The sequence below is a fragment of the Leuciscus leuciscus genome, assembly GCF_965113295.1.
Source record: "Leuciscus leuciscus genome assembly, chromosome: 10".
Taxonomy (NCBI): domain Eukaryota; kingdom Metazoa; phylum Chordata; class Actinopteri; order Cypriniformes; family Leuciscidae; genus Leuciscus; species Leuciscus leuciscus.
The window spans coordinates 37,248,399-37,272,080 of record NC_138734.1 but is presented as its reverse complement, the minus strand read 5'-3'; the positions used below and the strand labels follow the sequence as shown (position 1 = coordinate 37,272,080).

Sequence of the window (23,682 nt, the reverse complement as noted above, 5' to 3'; positions counted from 1 at the left end):
TTGTTTTATTAATAAAATTTAATATAGGAAGTATTGGAAGTAAGTTCGTTATGGGTCATCATAAATACTTTGTAAAGTAGTAAAAAAATAAAAATAAAAATAAATCTTTACCCTCTGAATCGTAATTGAATCGTGAGGTTCCTAGAGATTCCCACCCATCAATCGTCGACGAGAAGAGCAACCGGAGAATTCTTCACAACGATCACAGATGCAATTCCACCCCCAAACAATTAACAATAATTTACTGTTTACAAGCGACGACATGATTATGAAACTTAAAAGGTGGAATTCAGAAAGAAGTGCATTGTGTCCTTTATGCACAGTAAATAAATAAATAAAAATCATTAAGAACATTACCTACTGGCTCATAATTTTTTATTAAGTCAAGTCAAGTTTATTTGTATAGCGCTTTTCACAATACAGATTGTATCAAAGCAGCTTCACAGTATTAAATTAAAATAATACCAAAAAGTTTGTTTCATGGCTTTATTAGAGCGTTTGAAAAAGGAATGACTGCCGAAATGTATTTGCACTGTACTGAATAAATTATTTTGTGTGCTTGAATGTACCCTGTATTTGGCCCCTGAATGTAACATGTGGCCCCTTAATGGCCCCTGTTACAGAAAAATCCTAGAACCGCCACTGCAATCAGGGGCCAATCAGATTTCAGCAGGGCCCCTGTGGCCCCGCCTCTAGAACCGCCCCTGGCTGTCTTTGGTTCTTTTCAAACTCTTCTTTACCCTGTAATAGAAAGTTAAAATACATTTTTTATGAATAAATAATTTACAGTCTATGAATAGATGGGTGAAATACAGTTTGTAATGCATGTTCAAAAATGTGTCAACTTGATTTGATTAAAAAAGAACAAGATCATGTTAAATTATTTGTGCATAACCAAATTCATATTCATAAAATAAGCCTTTGCTATTACATGAAGTCACAACTGGCATGCATATGTTCCCACCATTCTTTAAATAAAAAATAAAAAAAGTGCATGTGCATCCCATCCATCCATTCTTTGACTTCAAACAATGTGCACTGAAATATATATATATATTTACTGTATTTATATCTTTGATAGTTAAATTGCACAATTATTGTAGGTAAAAAAAAAATGTAGCAGAAATGAGCCAATATGGTCAATCCAGTTAAAGGTGGTATCAGTGATTTCAGGCCCAAAAATATTTTTATCACATTCATCTAATCTTTCCTAACGATCCGCTAGCTGCCCGCCCCATAAGCATGCCGTCAAAAAAACGCGTTTCTGTAGGCAGCCTAGGCTCAGATCTGCACACAAAAACGCATTTTTGACGGCATGCTTATATCGGGCAGCTAGCGGATCGTTATAAGATTAGATGAATGTGATAAAAATATTTTTGGGCCTGAAATCACTGATACCACCTTTAAGTCAAAGCTTTCACATACTATTTTTGCAATATATTAAATAAATAAAAATATATAAATAATACAGTTGTACATTGTTTTTAAAATACTAAATTATCATACAGTTTATAATAAAAAATATAATTTGCATGACATCTGAAAGATGAAGAGATATCTGTGTGACTGAACAGAATTAACCTTATCTGCATAGTTTCAGCAAAACTTTTGACAGAACACACAGCAGACGCATAACAGCTGGTGCTAAAGAAAGATGTATGTGGGCTTTGAGGAAAAGCAGGTCTGCACATGCAATCACAGTGATTGATGAAAAGGTCTGAGGCTCGACACAGTGGGGATTACAGGTAGAGCCCACATAGGGTCGACACGCAGATCATTGATCATATTGCTGGCTGAAAACATACACCTGGATCTTGTTCTCAAAAGGAAACAAATTAACATTTTGTGATGATTTCATTTTTAGCGTACCTGTAAATGGACATAATCGTAGTCCTCCATCCAACCTTCCTCTGTCGTCTCGTGCGGCCTGTCTGGAGTCTCTTCCTCAGCTGAGAATTTGGGAGGGGAGGGTAACGGGCGAGACTGGATGTTGCCCCGTTCAGGTGTGCCTGACTGATAGGCTGATGATTGGGCATTAATGATGAACACCTGCTGTCAACAAGCAGAATCACAGAAAAAAGAGAAACACAAGAACTAAAACTGACTTCCAGCCACAGCTTTAGATGAAATCAACTGAAGATAAAAGAAAACATTAAATCTCTTAAGATCTCAGAAGAGGAGGATTAAACAACTCCACAAACAGCATTACCAGCTTCACTTATTACTAACCAGACTGACTTTATTTCTGTCAGACGTCTACAGAAGTTTTTATTGAGAATTAACAGAGGTTTAGATGTTGACGATTTATTGAAAATGTTTGGTCACCATTGTGGTGACCAGTGTTTCCTTTAGTTGGGCAGTTTGACACTTAGTTTTTTTTGGTGAGTTTGTGGTTTGTGTAACAGTTTTTACCATAACGTCATTTGTTGCAAAAATTATCAGGTGATATAGTTTTCAACAACAAAAAGTAGAATAATGCACTTATCTCATCACTGTCCAAAAGTGGATATTTGATGTTAATACATCAATATAATACATCAATAATACAATACAGTTGCCATACCCTAGCAGTCAGAGATCAGATAAAACATCAGCTAATGATGATGCTCGTTAAAGATTTTAGGAGGGCTTTAACCCCCCTAAATTTCCACCCAGCCCCCCTAAAAATGTGCTACTGTACACTAATTACTACGGAGCCCGGAAAGTCACCTGTGGGAGAAAAAAAACAATCCGTGGCGACGGTTTTGCAATCCGTCCGCTCAGTTTATAAACCATACTCACGAATTCTCAAACTGTTCCCTCGGTTTAAAGGACAAGTTCGGTATTTTACACTTAAAGCCCTGTTTTCAGATCGTTTCTGATGAAATGCAATGGTTAAGATTGAAATTTGGACAAATGCTGATGGCCCGAGAATTTGGCCCCCCCACCGAGTGGTCAGAGGTGTTCACTGGTTTTATCGTAGTTTTTGTCCAACTCCATTGACTTGTATTGGATGAAAAACTACGATAAAACCTGTTGGAAAGCATCTTTTGCAGCGATTTTTGTGTGAGCATATCAGTGAACACCCCTGACCACTCGGTGAGTTTCACGTCTTTGTAAACGAAAGTTTAATGCGTTTTAGGAAGGATTATTCCAGTGCACCTATGCAACCATTGTGGAGGTGGGGGGGTGCTACCACAGAAACCGAAAATTCTCGGGCCAGCAGCATTTGTCCAAATTTCAATCTTAACCATTGTATTTCATCAGAAACTATCTGAAAACAGGGCTTTAAGTGTAAAATACCGAACTTGTCCTTTAACAAATTGTGCCCACAGATTAATAAACCGTACCCACGAGTTTATAATCCGCGCTCTCAGATTTGTAAACCGTGCCTTCAGTTTTTGCAATCTGTACCCACAAATTCATAAACCGTGCCCACGCTTTCACAATCCGTTCCCACGGGTTTGTAATCTGTACTCACGGATTTGTGGCTCACTCTCATTTTAGAAGAACACGTTGTTAACGAATCTTATTGCATATTGTTTTATTGAATATTAAGGGGAATACATCAAATTGACATACGTCTGCATGCTTAAAGTGATTCTCAATTTTAGCGGGTATGGGTGGAATATTTAATATGAATGACGTGCATCAAAATCTTTTGTTTATTAATCTTAGCACTTTATTATTATATTTTCTAACCTGTATTATGACTGATATTTGACGAATTGCTTTGTTCATTTTTTTTTAAGTTTTGGACAAAAGCGTCTTCTAAATATGTAGCCTAAAATGTAATAATAATAATAATTATAATAATAATAATAATTATTATTATTATTATTTGAGTTAATTACTATAAATGAGTTCAAGTAATTCAAGTTTAAGACAGTAATATGTTTATCATAAAATCATTTATGAATGTTTTATTTTTAAGCAAAAATTATGCAAAAAATGTAGGCCTATTTTATCCAAAACTGTAAAAGGTTAGGTTATAGCCTATAATAATAAAGCATTGATAAATTATTTGATGACAAACATATTACTGTTACTAAGTGAACTCGTTTATAGGGAGACCGGGGATGGTTGTAACACGGGTCAGTTGTAACAATTCCAATCTGTCCAATCAGGAACTAGTTACAAATCACCTGATTCACTTCGCACATCCTCAGTTTAGTTCTTATTCCACATGTGATAAAGTAGAGCCCTGTGGCAGACACAGCACATGTTAGAGTGGAAAAAACAATTTTGAGATAAGGAAGTTACTTTTTTTAACTTTTTTTGTTTTTGTTATGGGAATTTCTGCTTTGTAGTTAAACTCCTCAAACTTTTATTATGGTTATTGTGTGTCTGTGTAGATATTTTCCATGCAAGTTGTTAGTGCTAATGTTTTGCCTGTTAGCTGTAAGGTGAGCTAGTTCATGGCTACATGACTCTGGGTTAGTTCTAACAACAAGACTCTGGGTTAGTTGTAACAACAATGAAACAAATTTTTATTATGGCCAATACTATAGACTTACAGTAACAACCATGCTTACACAAATAGAATGTTCAAGTGTTCAAGTTCATTTTATTATGGTCAATTACTATGACAGAGAAACAGCAGAGTCACACACGCACGCACACACACACACACACACACACACACACACACACACACACACACACACACACACACACACACACACACACACACACACACACACACACACACACACACACACACACACACACACACAATGTTCAAGTGTTAAATTTTATTATGGCCATTACTAACACTGGCAGTAACAAACATGCTTACAAACAAGCAATGTTTGTGTTCAAGTTCAATTTATAATGGTCAATTACTATGATTGAGAGTGACAAACACACTGAGACTAAGAGTGATACACACATCAGTTATATTGAAAATCAGTGTTGAATATAAACCTTTCAAAATATTTTTTTTGTCAAAATCCTTATTTCATTATGTTACATATCACCCCGGTGGATATCATAATGTTACATCTCACCCCAGGGTATGTTACAACTAACCCTGACTATGGGGTGAATTGTAACATTTCACTCCTCGTGTTTGAAACTAAACCATGCATTTTCTGTTTGTGTTGCAAAGATAATAGCTATGTCATTTAATAGCAGACACTTGTAACTAGTTTGGATCACATTTTGAACACACTGACTTCAAAGTACTTCAAGCTATAGACAGAAAGGTCAAAATTGTTACAACCATCCCCGGTCTCCCTAGTTAATTTATAACTCAAATAATAATAATTATTATAATTATTATTATTACATTTTAGGCTACATATTTAGAAGACGCTTTTGTCCAAAACGTACAAAAAAGGAACAAAGCAATTCGTAAAATATCAGTCATAATACAGGTTAGAAAATAATAATAAAGTGCTAAGATTATCACAAATAAACAAAAGATTTTGATGCACGTCATTCAATATTAAATCGTATATTCCACCCATACTCGCTACAATTGAGAATCACTTTAAACATGCAGACGCAGTTTAGACAATTTGATGTAGGCTTATTCCACTTATAACACAATAAAACAATATGCAATAAGATTCGTTAACACGTGTTCTTCTAAAATGAGAGTGAGCCACAAATCCGTGAGTAGCCTACATTACAAACCCGTGGGAACGGATTGTGAAAGCGTGGGCACGGTTTATGAATGTGTGGGTACAGATTGCAAAAACTGAAGGCACGGTTTACAAATCTGAGAGCGCGGATTAGAAACTCGTGGGTACGGTTTATTGATCCGTGGGCACGATTTGTTAAACCGAGGGAACAGTTTGAGAATTCGTGAGTAGGCTACGGTTTATAAACTGAGCGGACGGATTGCAAAACCGTCGTCACGGATTGTTTTTTTTTTTCTCCCACAGGTGACTTCCCGGCCGGGCTCCGTACGTACGTGATCGCCTCAGTCACCTTTAAAAGTCATATGAACCCGGTTCCTCCCAGTAGGCTATTATCTCCGCAGCGTCAGAACAAAAGCAGAGGACAACGTGTGTGTATTTATTGATTGATCGTTATGATATATATGCATCTGTGTAGTTCTTTGTTTGTCATAAATGCATTTTACATTTTACATTTTACTTCAGAAAAAAACAACGTGTTTTTATTATTATTTTAACAACTTCGAAAACACAATGGCAGATTTTAAATGAACACATACATGTATACATTATTACAAAAGTAGCCTAGTATTATAAAAATAATTGTGTGGACTGAGTGTGCGCAGCCGCAGTTTATTGCATCACTTAATCGCGCGTATTTTTGATTAGCTGTCAGATACTGAGAAATAGAAACAGGTCTATTCAATCTTCCCTGGATGTATTTTTAACGAAGAAATTAAATAATAGCAATCAGGAGAATGGAAGCAGCAAAAAAAAATAAATAAAAAAAATAGGACTGTATGCAATAAAAATTGCACTGCAACAAAAAGGTAAGACATGTGTTTTATATTTAATGATCTTCACTGTGAGTTTTAATTAATAGTGTAATAGAGTTAATAGTGCATCGTGCATTTTGTTTGGTATAATGTGAGGTATATTGTTCGGTAATGTCGTTGTTCTATGTAGGCCTATATGCTCAGAGGGAATGCCATACTCTAGGTTTTTGTGAAACGCCGCCACTGTCTGCTAGTGCTATATTTCACAAAGCTCAGTCAGTAAGACAGACAGACAGACAGACAGACAGACAGACAGACAGATAGATAGATAGATAGATAGATAGATAGATAGATAGATAGATAGATAGATAGATAGATAGATAGATAGATAGATAGATAGATAGATAGATAGATAGATTACAGCATTACAAACTACAATAGCCTAAACAGAACTGGAACTTTTGTAAGATAATGCGCTCGTCTCAACAAAAACTACATGCAGGGTTTTTAAACATCTCGTGTGGAGAAAATATTGCTTATTCTGGGCAGAATAGCAAGCCAAAAAAGCAGGATAACTTGTAGGCCTACTTCAAAGGAAAACAAATTTGCAGAGTAAAAACAGAGTTTGTGTTGTTGAATCATATTTTTTCTAGTACATCTTAAAATATAGAGCTCATGACAAATAAAAGTTCCAGATGGACAAACATTAAATGTAAAACCCAGTGTGAATAACAATATCTTAAAAGAAACTAGAGATTGGCAAACTTTGAAGTAGGGTTCAAGTTTTAATTAGTTGTACAGCTTGAAGTGTAAAGCCTTTTCTCGTACACAGATATGGCCTATTTATGAATGAAATTCATGCATTTATTTGACATTTAAACTGAAGCAAAAAGGGAAAGAGAGTAGAAAAGACTTATTATCCTGTCGCCCCCTCTAGTGGACAGCATTGAGTATTACGGACTTCTTTGGTCAGATAATACAAGTCAATGGATTTTTTGGGAAAGTAAGTATGACCAGTTAGAAAAGATATAGTCAGACCAGTCTGAAGGTCTGAGCTGAGTTTGGTGAAGAATTAAAGTTCTAGGTGGAGTCAATTTCTCATAATAATAATAAATAATAATAATGTTTAAATATATGCTGGCTTTCTCAAGCCAACATAATAAAGAAAACTCAGAGAAACACTGACCAATTCACTATGTCATAAAATTTTATTAGTTTTATAATAAAACTAATAACATTTTAAAGGTATCCCGTGCTCTTCAAACGACATGATTTTAATTAATCCCAAACCTGCTAATTTTGATAGTATTAATGTACGTTCACTAGCTTCTCTCTTTTCTGTCTCTTTCTTTTCATGTGAACTGAGTAGGCTACACATGCTTACATTCATAAATAATAAACTTTATTTATATTCAATTTTCTAAATGATTTATACATATGTCGCACACGCCTACCTGCCTTTTGATGTAAATAAAAGACGAGAGTGGTAAATGTTACAGACATATTAGAAGGTACAGTTCAGCCTATTATTGATTTTTATTTCCACTTCCCTTTTATCCAAAGAGACGGAACTATTTGCACTGTATTTATCAATGGGAAATAGCTACATCATGCTAAAATATTCTGTCATATACTGTGGCTCACATTAATGGGGTCGCTTGGAAGTCGCAGCAGCACGAATTAGGTGACCAGCAACATATTTCTGCTTCAAATAAAAACTTACCCACATTCAAGTGTTGATAAAAAAAAGGATGCATGAAGCTAGAATAAAATGTTTTTAAAATGGAAAGAGTTAAAGTACAGTTAAAGGTATATTTCAAATATAAATATTGTGATTGATGTGACCAGTAAAGGAAAAAATAACACGGAGGCAGCAGGCTACTGCAAACGTTTAGGGGTTTATTTCCACAGAATGGGGTTACAGAAGTAGAGAAAATGTTAACCCAACTGAGGTAAACCAAACTATTTGTAAAGAGAAAAAAAAAGAAAGAAAAAAAAAGTACAATAAACATGAGTCACTGCATTTGCCTCTTAAACAATTACAGCGGTCTAGGGACTACAGGACCTGTTCTCTCACAGAACACCACTCCCATACAGAAACAATTAACAAATTTATACATTGGTGACCAGCACCAATTAACACAAAAAGGGGGATACGCAGACACATAATGGCCATTACACACAATAACCAAATATGAAAACATCAAATATACATAAACAAACACTTCAAATAATACTATCAAATGACTTCACTTTATAAATGCACTTCTTATACATAAACAAAAGAAAAGGAAGCGAAATAGTCCTTGGAGTTCCCCCGGAGCAGAAACCGGAATGGTTGCGGCCCAATCATTGGCCGGAACCATAAATATACATCCGATGTTTCCACCCGAACCCCTTTTGACCAGCGCCAACTCACGGGACACGGCAGAGAATGGCCGTTTCTCAATATGCGTTCTTGTCTGTACATGTGTTCTTGTGAACTTGTGAAACGTCATCATTCGCTGCCCAAGTACTGTCCCAATACACAAGTTTGCATTTTGGCAAGAACGGTTAAAAATCCCGGAAGTGTTCTTGACACGCCCATTTTACAGAGGATTCAGCGGTTGGTAACTTGTGTGAACTTGACGGCAGAAATATCCCAGCATTCATTTCGGCATTCGAGGAAGGAGTTATGTTTGGGTTATTTAAACCCGTTATTTAACCCGTTTAAACCGTTATTTAAATCGCGTTATGTTTGGGTACTGCAGACGGTGTCTGTGCGGGGGTATTATTGCGCAATACCAGAAAGAACACATCGTCTCAAACTGTCAGCAGCGTTCTGTGTGCTCGTCACCTTGTGAGTTCATTCTTCCAAGAACAACTAGCAAGAGCGTTCTCCCCAAGAACACAAGTCCGTTCTTTGCATTCTTGGTTTTGGGAAACAGCCAATGTCTAATAGGCCAATGTCACGAAAAAATTGAAGACCGGAAGTACGTCTTTTAGTAGGGATACGGCTCTTCCGGTTAACTTTTTACAATGGCGGAGTCCGATAGATACCGCTGGACCAAACCTCTCCACAACCTGCCTGAAGTCACATATGACGATGTGGTTCGGATGGTAAATGAAAACTCTCAAGTGGAAACGTCAAAACTGAGGAAACAACACTACAACAACAGCTGCGGGTGAAGCCTGCCATTGTTGTTATAGCTCTACCCGTTCGCCAGAAAGGTAAACGTTTCTATAGTAACAGCGAGTTGGACCAATCAGCATACGTTGCTGCTACGCTTAGGATTGTGGGTAGTGTAGTTTTTTTTCATATGATCGCGGATAAAACATGTTTTTCTTAAAACAAGGTTGATTTCATACGAACTTATAGCTTCTACAGGAGCAAAAACCTTCGTTTCACAACCTCATAGCTCGTGGTCAGTCTACCTCGGATGGTTTAGACATTATGGCTGATAATCTAAATCCTTATGGAGAAATACTGTTGACCGGAAGTTCTGAATCCCTACTCCGCGTTCCGGAAGCAGGAAGTGTGACATAGGCCTATAGGAAGAGAATTGGCACTCTCTGCTTACTTCCGGTTTCTGGATTGGCTGCAGTAACACGTCTCTGTCCATGCGGGGGCGCTCGCAGGCGAGTGCAGAATGAATGGAGGTCTATGGCGCTATACCCATCAAAATCCACTTTTCTCAGGATATAATTTTTTGTCTAGTAATTTGAATGTTGTATTCGAAATGAGATGCAAAGAAATTACACATTGCTGGGTGTTAGATTTTTTAGAGTCACTTATTTGCTTTAAAAAGTCTTTTAAAATGTCAATGACGTCATACACATCGTACGACCAGAGATACTGCTTTACGGCAATCCTTCAGTCGCGTTGGTGCTTTCGTGCTCTGCACTTTCTTTTCTCTCGAGGCATCGACAACACAGCTGACACAGATAAATACACGTGCTAGAAGAGTTTTTGTTTTGTTTGTTTCTGGTCCCGCTTCGGATGCCACGATGCCATCAAGCGGTATCTCTGGTCGTAATCAGTCCTTCACTGACCAATCAGCGTTCATTAGCAGAATGCTAGCGTATTATGGGCAACAACAACTCAGCCTGTAAGAAATCGAAAGGACATAAGTACTCGTTCATTCAATTTTCGACCTATAACCCATGTTGAACTTGCAAAACCTACAATAAAATATTAGATTTCTCAACGGCAATCGGGTGAAAGAGACACATTTAGCCGTCTAGCCCCATAGACTCCAATTCAGTCTGCACTCTCCCGCGATCACCTCCAGTGGAATTCTAATGGAACTGCAACCAAGATCTATACAATGGGGCTAATAGGAAGTGCCAAGGCTCTCCGTAGACGGGCTCTGGACACGGGCATAGATATCATATAATAGAGATCCTAAGTCCCTCCCCTCCGCTTCCGGCTCATGGGACCTTATTTCGGAAAAAATATGTATGGTAGTCAATGGTGAGAGGCAACTTATCTTTTATTCCGTCTGAACTGTGCCCTGAATTACTCATATGATGTTTGTCAATTTAAAAGATAATTATGAAAGTCAAGAAAGTCGCAGTTTGTCATAAAACAGAAGAGTAACATTTAGTTTTATGTGAAAATCGCTCAATGAACTACATCTCTCGTCTCGCACTATGTACGTATGTGTGCAGTCTGGTACAAAGCACTCAGGCATGACGGCGTAACGTTACGATTATAACGTAAGACTATAGAAAAAATGACAGACGTTAGCTTCAGTAAAGTTAGCTTCATTCATTGAGAGAAAAGGTATGACGTCACATGTGCGCCTTTTGGGTTTATAGGCTTTGTAATTATGTATTTTCAGTCTTATACCTCAACAGTTTCACATCAAACTGCGACTTTCTTGACTTTAAAATGTATCTTTTAAATTGACAAACATCATATGTGTAATTCAGGGCAAAATTCAAACGAGATCTAAATATTTGTTGTTTCTCGCCATTGACTACCATACAATATTTTTCCGAAATAAGGTCCCATGGTGGTCAACCGGAAGGGGAGGGACTTAGGCTCTCTATAAAGGCATGATGTCTCGTCCGCGCTGCTGGCCAATGGAGGTCGACGTCCGCACACGGCGGCCATCTTGCCACAGGGAGCTCGCTCACTCGTAACATTGTGTTTTAATGGTGCATGTACTTTTAAATAACCATAACTTGCTCTCGGTTTGGTTTGTTATAAACGTCAGAGATGTAGTTATGACACTGCATACATATGAATAATTATAACATACATGTTCAAGCATTCGGAATTATAGCCACGGTAATAACGTTTGTAAGAAACCAAACCGTTTGTAAATCCGTCAAGATTTCAGCGAGATAAGAGGTTTTGTGTTCGTGCTGATCACTCACCTTACTTCAGATACCACAGAGCTCACCAGAAAGCTTCCCTGTGACAAAATGGCCGCTGGGGATGCCGTTCGAGACTCCGCCTTAAGACATCTAGCCTTATATGGATATCTATGCTCAGACGTAACAAACAAGCAAACGAAAAGAACGGTAAGAATAAACTCCGCAAATTAAACGTTAAAGAGTGTGTGCACTTAACTCCAAACGAAAGTTTAAATAAAGTTTATTAAACAAAAATAATGTTGTTGTGTATTTTTTAGTGTAAACAAATTCCATTTAATAAAAAGACACAAACTGACCTGACCCAGGCTCACCAGCAACATCCGCCACAAATATTAATACCTAAATAGGAACATAATTGTGTACTTAAAGTGCAAAGTTTTTATATAAATAGTAAACTACAAGTACGATGTTAAGTTTGCTTAAAGAAAACTTATGCCTGCAGTATAAAACTACTAAACTAGTTTACAGAGAGTATACTTCAAAGTGTACTTTCATAAACTAAAGTACTTTCATATACTTTATTAGTAAAGTATAAGTTCACTTGTAGTATAAAGTATTAATAAAAACTAGTTGTGTACTCAAAGTTTACTATTGTTACACTTACAGTATGCTTAAAAGTATACTTTTATTCACTAAAAGTAGGCTAATTTAGTTCTAAGTAGTTTTGAAACCATCCACTTACAAGTATACTTCTAGTACATTGATATTAGTATACTTACTACATAAAGTATGCTTAAAATATACTTGAACTTTACTTAATAAAATTAATTTGAAGTATACTTATTTTTTGTAAGTGTCTGCAACTCCCATTAATGTCAAAATCAAAGGTGTAAACTAGAGTGCAACTTTTTTTGTGTCAGTCATGCATGGAGACAAAGAATAATTGTTACCGTTTGTTGGTAGTGCAGCTGGCTCTTGTCCACACTAGGTGGAGTGTCATAGATCTCCTGACCATCTCTACTGGGTGGGCCTTTCATTGCCATTGGAGGAGTATCATAAACCTGTGGCCCAGAGAAAAAGGAACGGGGTCAAAAAGACATAAAACTAATTTACTAGTTAAATAAATGAATCAAATACACAATTAAGACAGAAGAATGTCAGATCATGGCAGTATAACGACATAATTAATCTTGTAACAGAATAAATTTGACCCTTTGCTTGGCTCCTGTCGTGCTGTGTGGAATACTGTTTGGATGGAAACTTGGCCTTTGGTCTTGTAGCATCCTGTTCTTCTTGGGTCACTGGAATCTGTATGTTGCTGTCCTGACAGTCACCTCCATGAGTGTGCACCGCTATCACAATGTCATCAAGTCAAGAGTCACTAACAGGAAGCTACTGCACAGACTGGAAAGACGACACAGACGCCTTCATCTGACTGGCATCTGGATTCTAGGCTTTGTTTTTGCCAAAAAACACAAAAAGACAAGGATGGATTGCAAAGATGTCAGAGGAAAATGGAGTCGCAGTCTATAGTAGTGGCTGTTTTGCTTCTTGAGATCCTGTTGGGTTTCGTCATTCCATTTTTGATCATGTTAACATATTATCTCTGGTTGCACAAAGGCTTGAGCCAAAAAGCCAAGAGCTCCAGTCTAACTAAAGCTCCACAGGACCAGAAACCCAGAAATCAGGGGGCAAACGTTAAGACTTACAAGAAGAGACTTGTGGTCAGCATCATTGTGGCTTTCTTTCTGTTTTGGACTCAGAAAATATTCTAAAATGAATCAGAAATAAATAATTCTCCCTGCTGTTCTTGTGTGTTTTGCAGTAGATGAACACATGCTGTTGATGGAGAAACAATATTCGACATTCATCTGACTGCAGTTCATACATGCATTCATTCATATGATCCAAAAATTATTGATTTGGTCTCATGAGAGACCAAAGTATCCCAGAGTATGGATTACCAGAATTCTATATTTTGGTAATATGGGCCTTGGAAAAAACTAAATAGGTTTCTTGTGGTTTAGCTGCATTTAGTTATTGTTCAAATTGAAGACAATGTACTTACTTTTTTGCATACATACTGTATGCCAAAATGCATGCAATTTGTTAAAATCAATAAGAAATTCAAATATGTTGTGAACCAGAAACGAATTGTTCAGAAATCGGAACTTATTGTTTTAAGAGACTAACTCATTCGAGAATTGAGCCAAAGTGATTGAGAAAAACTGTAAAACTTAGAATTAAGAACATCCTATAAGTAGTGATATATTACCATGGTGTTGTATATTATTATCAGCTTAATAAGACGATTTTTATTTTTATTTTATTTAAAAAATAAGCATATGAGGTAAATGTTTGCAGCTTGCAAAAGGGGCTTCATTAAGAGTAAAAGGAAAAACAAAAGAGGAAGAAATGTCTGAAAACCACAAACCACATACAGCTATTTTAGAAACAAGCTAAAAATAATGCAAACAGAAGGCTTCAACAAAATCATATACCATCGATTAACAACCAACAATAATGTACAGCATGTGAAAAATATGAACCTATTCTATTACACCCAATAAGCAAAATAATGAACGTTTAAAATAGCATCATATGACCCCTTTAAGGGTAAAGTGTGAGTTCATAATGTTGTCTCTGTATCTTTTATTTTAATTGCATTGTTTGGTTTAGATGAAAATATAAATAGCGAGTCAAAGGGGAGCTTTAATTATTTATTTTTTTCCATTGATTGAGATGAGAGCAAAGCTGTAGTTTTAGTTTACAGAAGTGGGAGGAGTCGACATAGCCCCTGTTCTTCAAGCTGTCATAACTTGCATTCAGCATTTTCCAGACCAAAAAAAAATGTGATCATGATGGAGCTCAACGTAAGCTTCAATTCCACATCTAACAACACTGCTGTGGGTTCAGAACAGATTACTCCTGCTGTAGTTCTGGGTTTGTGCTGTTTGGTGGGTTTGCCAAGCAACGTCGCTGTAATCATCAGCATTGCTCGTGAGTGGAACAAAAATTTGAGCTTTACCTTAAGCCTAATGCTAAACCTTGCTGTCTCTGATGCTTTGACCCTTTGCTTGGCTCCTGTCGTGCTGTGTGGAATACTGTTTGGATGGAAACTTGGTCTTTGGTCTTGTAGCATCCTGTTCTTCTTGGGTCACTGGAATCTGTATGTTGCTGTCCTGACGGTCACCTCCATGAGTGTGCACCGCTATCACAATGTCATCAAGTCAAGTGTCACTAACAGGAAGCTACTGCACAGACTGGAAAGACGACACAGACGCCTTCATCTGACTGGCATCTGGATTCTAGCCTTTGTTTTTGCCCTACCAATATTTTTCACTCAAGAACTCAAAGACAAGGATGGATTGCAAAGATGTCAGAGGACAATGGAGTCGCAGTCTATAGTAGTGTCTGTTTTGCTTCTTGAGACCCTGTTTGGGTTCGTCATTCCATTTTTGATCATGTTAACATGTTATCTCTGGTTGCACAAAGGCTTGAGCCAAAAAGCCAAGAGCTCCAGTCTAACTAAAGCTCCACAGGACCAGAAACCAAGAAATCAGGGGGCAAACGTTAAGACTTACAAGAAGAGACTTGTGGTCAGCATTGTTTTGACTTTCTTTCTGTTTTGGACTCCTGTTCACATTATCAATGTGATTGATATAGTTACTACTCTGACTAAAACATCTCATCCACATGTTTATACCCGACTGAAGTCCTTCCGTAGAGTTTATGGTGATACAAGCAAGACTATGGCTTTGCTAAACTGCTGTTTGGATCCTTTTCTCTATGCCGTCTCTTCAGGAAATATTATAAAATGTATCAGAAAGAAATGATTAAAAATTTCTGATTGGATTATTTACTTCCATGTTTTAAAGACTCCCTGTTTCCTCATTGCTGTTCTTGTGTGGTTTGCTGTATGAACACATGCTGTTGATGGAGAAACAAAATTCAATTCAAATTCAAGACTGCATTTCATTTATATGCATCCATTTATACATACTGTCATATTTATCAACATGAATAGAGTAAGTATAACATTGTAAATAATCACATTAAAGAGATTTTTTATTATTATTTCTTAATGATCACTCTCATAATTTGTGAAAAGATGACAAAATTGAAACCTATTAAGCACATAATTAATAAAAACAGTGTGATAAATATGCAATCAGTATCTGTAAGTAATTAGCCAAATTTGATTAAATGTACACTGTAAAAATAAAAGGTGCCTGGAGGACCCTTTTGGGGTTCTTCACTTTGCCACACCGGCGGAACCGTCTGTAGATCCTCTAGGCACCCTTTAAAAAGTGGTGGTTCTCTGAAGAACCACACAAGTTTCCTGAGGAACTATTATATTAGGCACTGTGTGGAACCACTTTGGGTGCCTCCAGGAACCAAATTTCATTTTTTAAAAATATTTAATTTCATGTTGTTACTATGGTTACCTTTGACTTCTATTATAATAAATTGAACCAAATACAAAACAAGAATTGTTTATTACATATTTTATATTCATTTTTATACATGGGTTATGCACATGGGAAAAAAAGCTAACTATAGATTAATATCAATGAATACACAAAAAAATAGTATAATACATAAGCAACATGAATAATCAACCATATACAATAGGCTACACAAGAAAAGATATTTCAACAAAATGCATTGAAACACATGTTCCATGTAATAAATCAATGTAAAAAAAAAATACATTTTGACTAATTAAAAATGTCCATCTTCACTTAACTTTAAAACATTTGTGTTTCAGTCCACTAAGTCTGACATCACTGTTTCCAAGTCCAAAAGCTCTATCAGATGCCAAAAACAAACAAACAGTGCTAATATGCACTCATTGTGCTGTAATATTCCTGAAAATTATGATCCTAACCTTTATCTCTATTCCGAAATCTCTGATGGTTAGTTATTCAGCTATTTTGAATCATATAATGTTGAAGTCTGGGATGCCGTTACTGGAGACTGTAATGTACACTATGGCTTTTGAAAAGCTTAAATGTTTGACTTGAATCAACAGTGTTCATAAATGGTTGAGTATTCTCATGAAACAAGATAGAGGAAGTAGAGGCTTCGACCTGGAAACAGTATTAAGGTGCAGTAAAATTATCTGTTGTTCTGTGAATGTTCACTGGTGAATTTCAGTCATTTCAATAAGAATGATCAGCAATTTCGTTTGTGGTAAAAAATGTCACTATGGGACCAAGTTGGTCACTGGAATTCGCTAGATTTGACCAATAGAAAGCTGCTTGAAAGTGACTCTTGTGTGAGTTGTGCTTCATACATTACGTCGCTACACTGCTGACAATGGTCAATGGACTTTTTTGCCTGTGTAATTTCACGAAATTAAAAAATGTGACCGCACCTTTACTCGCTGCAACATAAAAATGCAATCAATAATAAAATCTTCACAAGGGACATGTGAGGTACTTAAAGAGTTAGAAAAGTGAAAAGGAGCATCAGCTTCATTTTCCGTATTTTTTTCCTCTTTTCTGGTGGATGGTCCAGGCACTTCAGTGATTTTCAGGCCTACAGGAGGATTTTTATTCTTGTTCAAACTTGTATTTCAGCTTACCGAGATCCCTGCAAAGTACAACATTTACTGTTAGTAAGGTTATTAAAATGATAGTTGTGAAATTTGAATAATTTCCTCAGCCTTGTGAGGTTCCAAACCTGTTTGACTTTCTGTCTGTGGAACCCAAAAGCAGATCTCAGGCATAATGCAACCCCAGTCACCGTTCGCTTTCACTGCATGAAACAAGCAGAAAAAAATTGTGTAAATCATTCATTAAACCATTCTTATACACACTTGTCTAGTTCAATTCAATGCAACAATTTATGTAAAAATGGTTAAGCTCCAAAAATGTCTGAGAAAAGAGAAATGAGTTCACAACTCATGTGTTATGGGTTGTGTTGTAAGTCTTTTGAAGCCATATAATAGCTTTTTATATGTGATAATAATAATATAAAATAATAGTGATATTATTTTTCTGAGTAACATGAATGAGATTTGAGAGCATGAGGGAAGATTTTCAGAGAATAACTGATTAAAAAACACAAGTACACAGGTAACTTACTGTAATTCAATGTTGCCACTGAAATGTTCAGATTATTTTAGAAATGTACTGGTTGTTCTGGGGAAACAAAAGAACAAAGCTGATTATTCACAACATAATATTTATTGGCCAGTAAATGGCTTTAAAATGGTATTTGAGAGACTGAGGGCACCTGTAGTAAGTAAAGTTAAGGCCCGTACACACCGGGACGAATTTCGCGCGCGATATTCGCCGACGTTTAACGCCTCGTGACTAAACAAAGGGCGTCAATGTGAGTGTGCACACCGACGCGAAAAACGCCACGCATAAAAGCGTAATTTTTTTTTAAACGCCTCTGGTTCGTTTTTTTGGTTTGACGCGCCGCGTCAAAAACTATCCGACCAATGAGATTGGCGCTTTTGCTCACGTGTCTGGAGCTTCTGAAGTTACAGTAAAACACAACTTGGGGGCGCTCAAACACAAAACGGTCTTGCCGAGCACACATACGTAACAGCGAAGAAGATATACGCCAAGTAGCGTCTCTGCCGGGAAGAAATGACGAGGAAGATGCAAGGCAAGATGAATGTAGAGCTGCTGGTCTCGTTGGTGTCGGAATAAAGAACTATATGACAAATGCGACAGCGACTACAAAAATCTTGTTAAAAGAGAACTGTTATGGAGTGGTATTGCAGAGTATAGACTGTTATGGAGTGGTATTGCAGAGTATATACTGTTATGGAGTGGTATTGTATTTCTGTTTTACATTAAGCGCCATCTAATGTCAGGGAATGAATTTGCATGTTCACTCGGCTCATCGTCAGCGAAAAACGCTTGGGTGTGAACACAAAAAACGCGTTGAAAAACGCTGGCGAATAACGCGCGCCGATATTCGTCCCGGTGTGTACGGGCCTTTAGGCTAAACAAAAACAGACCAAACTATATTAACCTGCTTTTGTTATTCATAACAAACCCCAATGAGGCAGGAATTAGCTAAATTAGTTAGGCTATATCAGCAATTTGAAGACACAGTTGTACAGAATATGTTGAATTGAATGACTAAATCATTCTAAGACAGTAAGTCAATAATTTTCATTTGTTCATTAGATCAACGTAGTTAGCATCGTGGCTAAAACCTTCATACCAGATACTGTGCAATAAATGAGTGGTAAACACGGTAAAAACATAGTAATGTATAATAAATTTAGTTTATATGATGTGTGTTTGAATATATAGTGAGTAGACTCTGTATTTATATTTATTTGGCGAGTTTACAAACCTTGAGAGCCGAACGAACAACGGAAACTTTAAAGAGAGGAGCCGTTACTTTCAAACCCGATGACGTCGATCAGCTGAGCTTTGATGCGCGCGAGCAGCGCGAGCATCACTGAAGCGACGACAGCAGAAGAATAGAAGCAGTTTCGTGACAGAATAAAACTTTTCTCCTGGTTCTTCTTCTTCATATTATTAATATTATTATTAGTGTTGTTGTTTAAGGTTTAAATTAATCAATAAAATAGGCCTATACTAAATAAATGTAAGCTACCCAGGTGAAAAAGACATAGGCTACTGTTAAATGTATTAAAAATGCATTAACGTATATTTGTATTGTAGGCCTACTAAAAACACACTCAAGTACATTTTTAATACATTTAATAGTACGTCTTTTTCACCTGGGTATACTGAATCAAACTTAAGTAGCCTATAATAATAATAATAATAATAATAATAGGATAATAATAATCTTATTCTGGCCTCACTGAACCATTGGGTTCCTCCAGATGCTGGCTTTAACATAAGAGATCTTCCAGGAACCACTTAAATGTTAAAAGATCTTCCAATAACCCTTTTATTGCATTCAAGTTCCTCTATTTTCCCCCAAAGCACTTTGAGGTCTCATGGTAATGAAAAGGTGACTCCAGAACCTCTGAACTAAATACAAAGTGCTTAAAGGATCCCATAAGTTCCAGCAAGAACCTCAAAGATTGCCAATGCTCCTCCAGTAACCATACTATAGGAGAAAGAGCTTTGAGGCACTTAAATTACATTTTGAAGTTCCTTGAGTATCCGACAGGATATCTGAGGCTCCTTTAGTTTTTACAGTGTAGGGTTGCAAAATCCAGCAAATCTGTGATATTCTAGTACATGTCCTCCTACATAACTTTATACTGCTCTGATATAATATACTGAATATTATACTTCTCTGACCGTTATTGGCATTGTTGTAAAGCTTTCACATCTGTTCTGTTTAACACCTGAAGGGTGACCTCCTTGAGTGTCCTGATGTTTGATGAGGCGTGTGTTGCTCAACTTGTCTCTGCAAAATCCCCCACAGGTGCCCATAGTGTTAGGTCAGGTGAAATGCATGTCCATTGAAGGATTGTCACTAGGGAATGAATAGAGTCATTGTCATGTTTAAAAAGTGCTGAACAACACTGGGAATAAGGAGAATGAGAATTGTGAATTCATGTCACCTTTAATTTAGCACAACTCCTCACTCCTTCAGCACTCATTCATCCCTATATAAGAACTTAACTACCACCGAACTTCACTGTAGGGACTAGAAACTTCTCATTGCACTGCTCCCCCTTGCAATGTAATACGTCTTGGATGCTGTTAGATCCAAAATGATCGATTTGGTCTCATGAGACCAGAGTATGGATTACCAGAAGTCTATTTTTGGTAATATTGGCCTGGGAAAATTATTTTCAATGGGCGGCAGTGGCTCAGTGGTTCGAAGGTTGGTGGTTCCATCCCCAGTTCCACCTGACCAAGTGTCCAAGTGTCGAGGTGTCCATGAGCAAGACACCTAACCCCAGCTGCTCCCGACGAGCTGGATGGCGCCTTGCATGGCTGACACCGCCGTCGGTGTATGAATGAGTGAATGAATGGGTGAATGTGAGGCAATATGTAAAGCGCTTTGGTGGCCATGGGTCTGTTGAAAGCGCTATATAAATGCAGTCCATTTACCATTTATGACTAAATGGAAAATGTTTTAAGGAGTTTATTTTGCTTTATTTTGCTAGGTGTTAGTTCCTGTGTGGACATCAACAATGCATTTCACTTCTGCATGTTGCGACTTGCAGTGTGATGTGTGTGATATGAAACAGTCACTCTTCTCACAGCTTTTGCCAGCTGTTACTTTTGCTTTGATTAATCCTCTTGTACCAGTATCTTCTTTTGTGCAAAAAAATAAGTCTTCTGACAGTTCTCTCTCAAGTGGTTTCATTGTTGTCAGTATTGAGTATGAGAATGATTCAGTGAGCTATATAACACTTTTAAGTGTCAAGAAATTACTCGTTTAAATGTGTTGGTTCCACATACTCACCTGTTGATTAAAAACTGCCTTCATCTTACTCTAGACATTTTGAGTAAAAATGTGTTCTCATTTTTGCAACACAACATAACAATTAAAAGATTCTTATAACACTTTGATAAGAATCTTATTTTCCTGATTAATATTGATATGCTAGCCTAGAAATCTAGACGCACCCTAGCGGCAGCAAATTTTATTTTGCAGCCAGTGTCGTCTAGCAACTCTCTGTTGGCTTGCGAGCTCTAGTCAGGCCAATCACATCGTGTAAAGAGTTGGTGGGTGGGCTTAACATAATGACGACAGAGTTGTGACGATTCCACGTGAATTCCCTGCTACTTGAAAACAAAGAAGATGGCTGCTGCTGCTGCCGGCGAACAGCGGTCTTTCGAATCGTCTTTGGCCGCGACTCTGGAAGACTTGCAGTTAAGCTTTTCTTTAAGAAAATAACAAAGAACGGCACTTAAGTCATTCTTAAAAAAAGGAAGATGTGTTTGGAGTTTTGCCGACCGGATACAGCAAAAGTTTAATCAATCAGCTCCGCTGGTGGGAAAATGCTCTGGTTGGTTGTAGCGCTATCCTATTGCATGCAGAGGGAAATTGAAAGACAACCGTTTATTCCACCCCTCGGATTGAGCCCTGCCAATGGTGTGTTCCCAGACCCAACATCTTGATGTGGGTCTGGCTTGTCAGGCTATTGATATGCTTCATTAGCCGCGTTTCCACTGTCGGGCCAGTGCGAGCCAGGGCTTTAAACGGGCCGTGCCGGGCTAATAACCCTGGGCTAATAGCACCGGGCCTGCGTTTCCACTGTCGGGCCAGAAGCTCCACAGCGCTTCACTAAAACACGCCTGTAACACGCCTCTCTGGAACAACGTCACACTAACCCATCATTTCACCAACAAATGGAAGTTTTATCAGAAAACTAATCAGAAATCACTGGAAACCGCGTTGAAAACAAACATGATAAAAGTGACCGTTTGCTGGAATTTTTGTTGTTTACTTGAATATTTAAAACCCAAGCATCGATGTTTTACCACAGGTTTACAATAAAAAGTGATACATTGATCATAATGAATTAATTTATGTCAAAATTGCACATTAGTCACACAGAAATAAATTAATTACCGTTAGGTCTATTTCACAAAAGAAAGAGGACACACTTACTTCTTCAGTCACGTCTGTTTCTGTTTATTTGGTAGTTAAAGGACATAATTTATTTACATCACATTTAGAAAGAATGATAATTTCTACACATATATGCCACCAAAAATACGACCTGAGGAGCTTTAGCACTCTCTCGACTCCCATACAGATATTTTCAGTCAGAGAAACAGAGGAAGCTCCCGAAAAAAAAGTTGCTTTATTTTATGATAGTCCGGTATAAAGAGACGAGAAGTAGGCTACTGACAGATAAAATAAAAACATGATTGTGATAGCCTTTATGATTGGTCTAATTTCTTCAAGCGTTCACTATGTTTTTTTACTATGCATATCTTCAAGCGTTTACTGTTTACTATGGTAATGGTTAGCGCGCATAGTCTTTTGCATCACAAACAGAAGGCATTCAAACATGAACGTGAGTTAAATTATTTTAAAAGTCTTTAATGCTTTAATGCCCGACTCAGGTAAACTCCGCCTCTGTTCGTAATCACTCCTCTAGCCCGAGCTGGCCCGCTTTGGCCCAAGGTATTCGACGGGTCAGAAATCCTGGCCGTTGGCCCAGAGTAAGCCCCGATCAAGCCCCGGAAGTGACAGTGGAAATGCGACTGGCCCTGGCACGCACTAGCATGGCCCGGCCCTGGCCCGACAGTGGAAGCGCGGCTATTGGTAAATGATCAAGCAGAGCTGTTGGAACATGATGGGCCCTATCATAAATCTGGCGCAATGCAGCACTAGGCCCCCCAAACCCCTAACCTAACGCAAGTGTTTTTTGTTAGTTTCAGCCCGACACAGTCACTTTTTCACGTTCTGTGCCACATTGTTTAAATAGCAAATGCATTTGCACCTATTTGTGCCCCCATGAGTGTGCTGGTCTGAAAACTAGGTTTGTTCGAGCGCATTGTTGGCGTGTTGCTATTTTGAGGCAACTGAAATAGACTGCGCCATTGACCAAAAAAAGTATTTTGGCGCAGTATTTTTGTTGTTGTTTTTTTAAGGGCGCATTAGTAATATGCGCCTATAGGCGGGTGCACAATGCGTGTACACTCTGCTTATTACACACACAGGGACACGCAGCAGCACACAAACTAGCCAAATATTAAAAAATAAAAGGATTATAATGTAAAAGATTAATATTAATAAAGATATTGTGGAATCCAGCTTGTCTCGTAGATGGTCTGCTCACGCGTTTTAACCTTATGCACGAGCAGATCCGTTTTTAAACTAGCAAAAGTGGATTCGGACACGCCCTAAGGGCACTTGCCCTGTGCGCTTTAGACCATGCGCTTAGGTTGTTAAAATAGGGCCCTATATCTTCAAGGAACCCTAATATGTGACCTGATCCAGCAAAATGAGTCACAGTGACCCAAATTTCAAAATTGAGATTTTGGTATTAATGGAAAGAGGAGACCATAAGCTTTCAAATGATATCCTAGTCAAAGTCATACTTGGAATGGTTGTAAAGATATACACATTTG

General features: G+C 37.6%; 1 protein-coding gene and 2 long non-coding RNA genes across 3 annotated transcripts in view; 2 read left to right on the top strand and 1 right to left on the bottom strand.

Moving 5' to 3' along the window:
- LOC309508127 overlaps window positions 1–23,682 on the top strand; it is a 746,145-nt gene that overhangs the window by 583,201 nt on the left and 139,262 nt on the right. The gene's annotated exons all lie outside the window — the stretch shown is intronic.
- Window positions 13,701–15,597, top strand: LOC309508057 (leukotriene B4 receptor 1-like). Its single transcript, XM_082182610.1, has one exon. It carries the CDS (start codon window positions 14,542–14,544, stop codon window positions 15,517–15,519), a length of 978 nt encoding a protein of 325 aa, XP_082038736.1. The 5' UTR covers window positions 13,701–14,541; the 3' UTR covers window positions 15,520–15,597.
- On the bottom strand, window positions 16,867–17,882 carry LOC309507490. The gene is made up of 3 exons (XR_014209160.1): window positions 17,776–17,882; window positions 17,372–17,446; window positions 16,867–17,281 (listed from the first exon to the last, which is right to left on the bottom strand). It is a non-coding gene; the product is annotated as an uncharacterized lncRNA (long non-coding RNA).